The following is an 8,848-nucleotide window of genomic DNA, read 5'->3' as shown; positions in this document are numbered from 1 at the left end:
ACCTCCTGGTGCCAGCCTCTCCAATAGAAACCATGGAAAGGGCGTGGGTAGATCTGGTCATTTCAGAGCTTGCTTTGTGCTACTGGGGACTCTGCCGTGAAGCCACATCTCCAGCCCTCGTTTTGAACATGAACCTGAGGGAAGAACCAGCCAGATGACACCCAGGAATGTCTCCTGCAGACATCAGCAGGGGAAGGGGGACAGTATCAAACCGGCATCTAAACAGGGGAATTGGTGGCCTCCCGTGTCACTCTTGTGAAATTTCCATGAAGACACCAGCAGGGTTGTTCTTTTCACTGGATGTCAGAACACTAAGGTTCTGGAAAGAAATGACCCTGATCTGGTGACACGGGGGTGTGGGTCTTACAAATACCTAAGATCAGTATTAACAAATGTCTAATTAAATCTACACAATGTACCGCTTTGCTCTTCTTGTTAATTGCTGAATCTGCGTTCATGGATATCGCATGAGTGTTTTATTACTTTTTGTGCCGGAGAGCGTCTTGCAAGGCAAGAATTTGCAAATGTGTACCACAAGACCAGAAGAAAGCCAGATGAGCGACACTGGAGACTGGAGACTCACTCACTTAAAACCTCTCAGGAGCACCTGGCAGTATGTTTATCCTAGCACAGGGCACGAAGGCATCATAATATGTTTGCCGTGAGCTAGGGTTTCCAAGAAGGATGATTAAAGGAAGGTGCCAAGCTCTGGGTGTCGATAAAACTTTATTTACAAAAACAGACGATGGGCCAGATTCCTCCATGGTGCTCATTTTCTTTCTCTTGGCTTGCATCTAGAAAGACCTGATGGCTGTTTTACTAGCCCTAGCCAACAACTGAGACTGAAAATATTTTTTCTTTTATTATTTTGTGCGTGCTGTGTGTGCACGTGTGCTGTGTGTGCATAGATACCCAGGACATGGTACACATGTTTAAGTCAGAGGACAAACTTCGTTGAGTCAGTGCTTACTAACTGCTCAGACTTTTAAAAGGGCACACGTCCTTCTGTACAAGTTTTAAAAGAATGCTGCCACCCTGCCCCACCCACCCCACATCTACCTTACAATGTATATGAACACCAGGAGGACAACAAAATCCAGCAAAACGTTATGGTCTTGTTTAAACAAAAATCTAATCAGAACATATTTCTTCAAAGTTTTTAAAAATTCTTTTACTATACTGATAGGAGGAAGTTAAATCATGGCAGGTCTGTCTTAGATTTTCAAAGCACGTTCTGTTTATACGATTTTAAGCTTAATTATTTTTTCCCCAAAATAACATAGCTGGTTTAGCTAATCAAAGTGTGGAAAGGGGCTGTTATCTTTTTTAAAAAAATCACTGAAAGCACTTATTACAAATACTCTGGGAGACGCTTTCCCGTCTTTTAGCCTTCTCCGCTTAAAATGAAGCAGGACGACAATTACAGAAACGTAAGTAATCTTCTCAAAACCCATTTCCACTTCCTCACAGAATCAACTACTGCTGGCCAAGCAGTCAGGTGATCCATGGGTTGGGTTTTCACTTTCCATCAGAGCCGAGAGGCAAACCGATGCAAAGGATACGTGATTCGACTTAAGTTTTTCCAGAAAGTACAACAAATCACATTTATAAAGCACACAACCCGCCATTCCGCTTTGTTTTATCAAGACACTGAGTTCGGATCCATGGTTGATCCTCACCCTAGGACCGCGTCTCAGGTTCCTTCCTGCTACTGTGATAAAACACTGTGATAAAAGTGACCTAGAGGAGGAAGGGTTTATTCTGTCTCACAGTTCAAAGGTGCAGTCCATCATGGCGGGAAGCAAGGTGGCGGGAGTCTAAATCAGCCAGTCACGATCTTCTGAGATCAGGAAGCAGAGAGTGGTGAACAATGATGCTTAGTTTGCTTTCTCCATGTATACCATCCATGATTCCAGCCAGGGAATGGCACCATCCATAGCCTAGGGAATGGTGCCACCCACAGTGGGCACCTCTCCCCATCTCTTTTAAGACACACAAGCTAACCCGCCAGCGACATGCCAGAGGTACATCTTGCAGGTGTTTACCAGGTGATTGTCAAATTTGCAACACAAACCACTGCAGACCAGGAAGTGACTAAGGGTAAAGAACAAAAAGAGAGGTCCATGGATAGTGACCATTCTCCCAAATCATGCCCCTCACATGTCTTTATGAAGGAACTCTTGATGTAAAACACATTGCTTCAGGTGGAGTAGACTTTGAGCCTGAAGAGTCCAGCAATTCAGGGGAGAGGTCCTGCTCCAAGAAGGTCAGAGAGCTGAGGGACTCAGCTCCTTCACACTCTCCCTCCTCTCTGTACACATGAGGCAGGTCGCCAGTGTCACCTTCCAGAACATCAACACCCTGGAGCTTCTGTGGAGAAAGGCAAGGAAAGGGACATTCACTGTTACAGGCTCCCAGATGGCATCAGTGTCCTCTTGGCTGAAGAGACTCTGAAGTGCGTGTGGGAGGAAGGCCTCAGGCCTACAGGCTCAGCTGACAGCCAAGCTAAAACAGGAGGTGTTGTCTTGCTTCTTCTTCTTCTTCTTCTTCTTCTTCTTCTTCTTCTTCTTCTTCTTCTTCTTCTTCTTCTTCTTCTTCTTCTTCTTCTTCTTCCCTTCTTCTCCTTCTCCTTCTCCTTCTCCTTCTCCTTCTCCTTCTCCTTCTCCTTCTCCTTCTCCTTCTCCTTCTCCTTCTCCTTCTTCTTCTTCTTCTTCTTCTTCTTCTTCTTCTTCTTCACTATTCCAACTATGATGGCAACCAGCCAAGATACTGATAGAGCCCTTACCCCAGGACTTCTCACCCTTCTTGCTGCCTTGTGCGCTCATCCTTGGAACAGTCCTGAACCTCCCACATCCTGGACACTTCCTGTGTATAGCTCAGCTGGATCTTCACTTGGGTCAGTGTTCGCTCTATTTCCATCTTTACTATGTTTCTTGTTTGAGGACCCTTCCTAACTCACAAATGCCCTTCCAGTCTGCCCACCCTTCACTCTCTCCTAGAAAGGGTGGTCTCCACTCAGTCTGCCCTGAAGTATCATTCTGTCTACTCCTACCACATTCTGTTCTCCTACACCCACGCACAAGCCATGGTGTTACCCATTCCCTTGCAACGGTGATGGGTGATCCCTTCTAGTCTGGGACACTTGATGTCATCACATCCAGAACCAAAGACTCTACCTCACCTTGTCTGGTCTGTTACACAGGGACAGACACACAGACTTCAAGCTAAATATCCCCGAGAGTGCCTCCTCTTGCCCTCCAACCACCTTCTCCACCAGAGTTCCTCAGCATCAGATTACAGAGGCTGACATATGACAATCCTGGGGACAAACTCAGCCCAACACTTGTTGAAAATAAAGTCTGGTTACAACACAGCCATGCTTCCAAGCCAATACAGCCTTGGCCATACACAGATGTTGGACTTGGCCCTCAAGTCCTCAAGTGTTTCCTATCTGGATCTTTACAGGAAGCTGGTTAACAGACAGTCCACATCAGAAGATCCTAGAAGCTATTGGGATCTATTTATCTCTACAGATACCTTCTTTAGTGAGCATTAAACATAACGAAAACACTCCAAATTTTCATGAACACCATTGATTATGTCACAGTACCACCCCAAACCAACCAAAATGTATGCTGAATAACCGTGACTGGGTGTGGCACTCTTGGGAAGGCTGTGTGAAGCCCAGCATATGTGAAGCTCTAGCAAGGCTCACACCATGGCATCCCCAGTAGTGCAACTGTTCACAGAATCCTTGCATTACTCATTTTTCCTCCATGTACATGATCCTGTCCCCTCTTCTCCAATGTCTTGGCCACTGCCTCAGGACCTTTCCTCTCTCCAGTTACTACAGTAGAGAATACAAGGAGTCAGTTAATCAACTCCTGTTCATGGTGGGCACCTGAGGGACCTCATTTCCTGCTTTCTGGATATACACAGTGACTGAGCATAACCTATGAATGACAGGCATCAGGAGTAATCACCTGGCCGTAAGACCTCTGGTGACCCTCCCTTCTAGTCACATGTCCTTGGGTTCCTCCTGGATGGTAGAATCACACATGGATCAGAGATGCTCAGCCCTGCCTCCAATTTGGAAGCTTCCTTCTGATGCCTTCCAACAAGATGTGAGCAAGAAGCCGGGAGGGGTCTTCCTATTAAGTTGCCCCAAGAGGAAGCAGGCCACTCAGAGTCTTCCTCCCACTCTCCATACATCACAGCCTCTCTCCAATCCCCATACTTTTGTCCACACTCTGAATTTTCCAGGCTCCGGCCTAATTGGATTTCCCCCTCAAACTCCTCAATAGCATCTCTTGGTCTTTAAATCCCTAGCAATAGTGCAATCCTAAGTAAGACAGCTCTCCCACCTGACCAGACCTGTCTTCCTACCCCTTCTCTAAGGCACTATGCACAGACCCCCCTCATGTGTAGGGCTTTAGGTATGCTGAGTCACTGGCTGCCTCTCCTCCTGGCCTCTGCTGCTCTTGGTCATGAATGACGGTCCCTCCTGCCAACGTCCTGTCTGTAAGCTCCAGCTCAATGTTCAGGGCCCAGACATCTCTCTGGCAGAGTTTCCTGGTTCTTTTCATTCTGAGTCACTTAGTAGTGTTTAACGGGTAGATGGACAGGTAGAAAGTTGGAGAGATGGGTAGAGATATGGCTGACTGGCTAGTACAGAGGTTAGTAGAAAGATGAAGAGAGGGAGGGAGAGAGGGAAGAGGGAGATAAGGATGAAGGGGCAGACAGATGGAGGTATGTATATATGTACGCACAGAAGGATGAGTGGGTGTGTAAATGGATGGATGGGTGGATGGGTGGATGGGTGGATGGATGGATGGATGGATGGATGGATGGGTGGATGGGTGGATGGGTGGATGGTTGGATGGATGGGTGGATGGATGGATGGATGGATGGTGGGTGGATGGGTGGATGGATGGATGGATGGATGGGTGGATGGGTGGATGGATGGATGGATGGATGGATGGATGGATGGATAGATGGATGGATGGGTGGATGGGTGGATGGATGGATGGATGGGTGGATGGGTGGATGATGGGTGGATGGGTGGATGGTTGGATGGATGGGTGGATGGGTGGGTGGGTGGATGGATGGGTGGATGGATGGACGGACGGACGGATGGGTGGATGGATGGATGGGTGGGTGGATGGGTGGATGGGTGGATGGGTGGATGGGTGGATGGATGCGTGGATGAATGGGTAGATGGATAGATGGGTGGATGGATGATTGGATGGTTGGGTGGATGGATGGAAAGCAAAGAGAGAGGAGTGGATAGATAAATAGCAAAGAAGTACAGGGGTGGAAGAGGAGCTTCAACCTTTTTCTAGGATGACATGATCTGAAACTGAGCCTCATCCAACAGTTATGCTGGTAATGGATCCAGTGGGCCTTTTCTAACCTGCCCTTAGCTAAGAGGGACTCCAGATACCTCGAATGGATGAATGCAGTTGGAACTTGGAATGTGGAGGCTCAGAGCACGACATGGGAGGGAGGTGGGTAAGGTGGGAGGGAGAAGCTGGGAGCCCTGAGAACCCGATGAGCATGTTGTCCTAGTGCCACTCAACAATCACACTCTCAGCTGGTGGCCAGCTGTTCTCTGGTTCCCTCCATGACACAAGAGCCCTGGTTCCTCCACAGAGCAGAAACCCAGCCTCCACTGTGCATGGAGTCGGGTGCCCACAGACAGGAGTGGATCCCACGCACCTGCTGGGCCTGTTATCTGAGCCCTGCTGCTGTCCAGTCAATCTCCCTGTGCTGGAGAGGAAAGGGAGCGCTCTCAGCTGAGAGGTGAACTCCAGACCCGGCCTAGATGTTAGGAGTCCAGTCACGTCTGTTGGGCGAAACTAAATAGATAATTCATGACAGACCTGCTATGTGCAGAGCAAAACTGAATCAGCAGCAGGGGCTGCGCCTCAAGAATTCAACTTCAAACCCCCAAGGCTGGCGGCCAAGCAGCAGGGTTCCGCACCCTGACTCAGCAGTTCCAGAGTCCCCTAAGATCAATAATTCATCACAAACCACCAACTAAGTTTGAGGGCTCGTGAGGGAGAGGACTGCTCTTCTCATCTGAGCTTTGAGTTTCCCTTTTCTTCCCTCCTCACACCATGGAACTCGGGGCTTACTTTGTACTGCAGAAACTGCTTGTCTGGCTGGCAAGAGGAAGGGGGCGTACCGGGGGCGGGGCGCTCCTCTACCAGAATGCAGCCTTCTCCTGCCTAGATGCATGAGGACCTGTGGCCCTGTCTGTGCTGCCTGCTGGGCTGCAACAAGGCATGTGCACACATGAAAACGGGTATCACCTAAGCTGGTCATGAGGTTCTATGAGGCGCATGGCTTCATTTGTGCAAAGAATCTCTGGCCATGGGGTAGAACTGTCCAACTGGCTTTCTTGGTTAGGAAGCCCAGGCCTCATTGGTATTGCTAGTTTGGACTCTGTGGCTTATGTTCTAACCCCGCATCTGTTCCTCATATCTCTCGCACAAAGAAGGAAACGGTTGCCTATGCCCAGACACAGTTTTGCCCTCACAGCTGAACAATCTGAGGGAGGAGCAGTGGCCTGTGCCAAGCCCCAGCTCTGTGCTCATAGCTCAACCACATGAATAGCTTCCTTGGCCCTGGCCTTCAGGCTGACCTTTCTCCTGGAGCTTTTGTAACAAATGCATATTTCATTTTCCATTGATTATTCTCCTCGGACCTGAAGAATACTGAGGTGATGTCAGGGGTGGGGCTATTGGAGGGGCTCTTGATTGTGATTGGACCCTGAGGACTCTGCCCTCACCAATGGGAAATGATAGAATGAGGGAGGGTAGGGCCTGATTGGAGGAAGTGGGTCACCGGGGCTGTATCATCGCAGGCTCCCTTTTGCCCCAGCTCCTCCTATTGCGCCTCACTTCGTCCTGGCAGCCTTTGGGCACCTTAGCTGTGCCACGATTCCGCACTCACATGATGTTCAAGTGATCAAACCGCAGGCTCACAGCAGTGGGGACAGCCAACACGGGGTGAAGCCTCTGAAACAGTCAGAATATGCCCTTCCCCGCCTCCCCTCAGGTTTCCTTGCTTTTGTTTTGTTTGTTTGTTTTCCTGTCGGCTTCTTTGCCAGAGATGGAAATGTGGCATATTGTAAGGGTAGAAGGTTCTTTCACAGAAGTTCTATGTGGTTGAACGAGAGAAAGAGGGAGGGAGAGAGGGAGGGAGAGAGGAAGGGAGGGAGGGAGTAGACAGAGACAGAGACACGGGGTGGGGTGGGGAGGTGGGAGACAGAGTCAGACAGAGACAGAGACACGGGGTGGGGTGGGGTGGGAGACAGAGTCAGACAGAGACAGAGACACGGGGTGGGGTGGGGAGGTGGGAGACAGTCAGGCAGAGACAGACAATGATATCATGGCTCCTCAAGGATCTTTCTCTCAGTGATCAGGGCCTGAGAAATGGTGTTCCAGCTTAGATCTGGACAGGAAATCTCCCCCTCAGAAACTTGGTGAATCTGATTTGCCGTGTATCACAGCAGCTACAGGCACTGTCCAGAGGCAGGAGTGCAAGGCAGATACAGAGATGCAGTGCCGACCAGGGGAGAGATACAGAAGAGCCAACACTGGGAGATCCTGGCAGAGGCCCCACACCTCTGTGATCTCTACACAACCAGGCTCACTACCTTGGGTCATGGTGCCCTGCAGTCCTGATGCCAGGACATCGTGGGGATTCATAAGACAAGGTCCCACAAACTCAGCTCAGAGGCTCCGATGAGCACCCCAAGGCCCACAACACCATAAGGCTTCACAAGACAGGGTCCCAGAACCTCAGATGAAAGGCTCTGATGAAGTGTGAAATAATAAATGTCTGTGGTGGAAGCCACCAGACTATAACACAGGGTTATGGCAGCCTTTGTTGACCGGTACAGTAATTTAGGAGAGAGCATCCCCAGTCAGACTCAGAGCAGAGTGGGAAGAACAAAGGGATGTCAGGCCGTGTAAGGATGAGAACACCTACCTGGCTCCACATCTCCACCACCCTTCCTTCCGTCAGCTGCAGGGGATGTATGGACACCATGCGCTCCAGATAGATCTGCAAAATGAACCAGCAGCCTCTAGCCTGAGGACTCACACTCCCCTCTGTGCTGGGTAAGGGGAGATCTGGCAAGGGCCATTGCTGGATCTTCCACGCGGAGGTAGAAACTCTTGTGGAAGGAGGCTGGAGTCCATCCGTCATCAGCATCAGGGTCCTTTCCACGATCCCCAACCCTTGGGGGAATCTACATGTATGTGATTCCCCTTGGCCTTGCTCATGGCCAACACAGGTCATTCTCTGAGGTGGGCACACGGGTGTTCATTATATTAATTCATCTATCTAACCTTTCTGATGGTTGTCCAAAGAGCAAGTGTACAACAGTAAAGGGTGGCTTAACATGAACCTGGCGGCTCCCCAGCTCAACCCCATGCCACATCCTGTATGGAGGCCAGCAGGTTGATGAGGACATGGCTGTCAAGCAACTTTACTCTCAGTTTACACCGTGCATGTGTTAGGCTAGCACGCGGAAGTGACAGAAACATGAAGAGCCATGAATGACGCGAAGGGATAAGAGAGTCCTTCACGCAGCTTGAGCTAGAAAGACCTCTTAGGGCAAGGACCATAAGGAGGAAGTGGAAGAGCCACAGGGAGAGGGTGTGGAGGGGAGGGGCCATAGGGGCTGGGAGGAGGGGCCACAGGGGCTGGGAGGAGGGGCCACAAGGCAGCGGTGGGAGAGGAGGGGCCACAAGGTGGGGGGTGGGACCACAGGGCCAGGGTGGGTGGGTAGAGGCCACAGGACATAGGTGGGGGAAAGGGGACCACATGGCAGGGG

General features: G+C 50.0%; 1 protein-coding gene across 1 annotated transcript in view; it reads right to left on the bottom strand.

Annotated features, from left to right (window-relative positions):
* Positions 1–2,166: 2,166 nt before the first annotated feature.
* Cdh26 (cadherin 26) overlaps positions 2,167–8,848 on the bottom strand; it is a 52,535-nt gene continuing 45,853 nt past the window's right edge. Inside the window, exons 14-15 of the mRNA XM_032902656.1 lie at positions 7,999–8,073; positions 2,167–2,370 (exon numbers count right to left, since the gene is read on the bottom strand). Coding sequence (XP_032758547.1) covers positions 8,031–8,073 — 43 coding nt within the window. The 3' untranslated portion in view covers positions 2,167–2,370; positions 7,999–8,030. The remainder of the gene's footprint in view (positions 2,371–7,998; positions 8,074–8,848) is intronic.

Source organism: Rattus rattus, chromosome 5, assembly GCF_011064425.1.
Source record: "Rattus rattus isolate New Zealand chromosome 5, Rrattus_CSIRO_v1, whole genome shotgun sequence".
Classification (NCBI taxonomy): Eukaryota; Metazoa; Chordata; class Mammalia; order Rodentia; family Muridae; genus Rattus; species Rattus rattus.
Note: the sequence above shows the minus strand (reverse complement) of the source record. Positions and strands in the feature narration are given on the sequence as shown.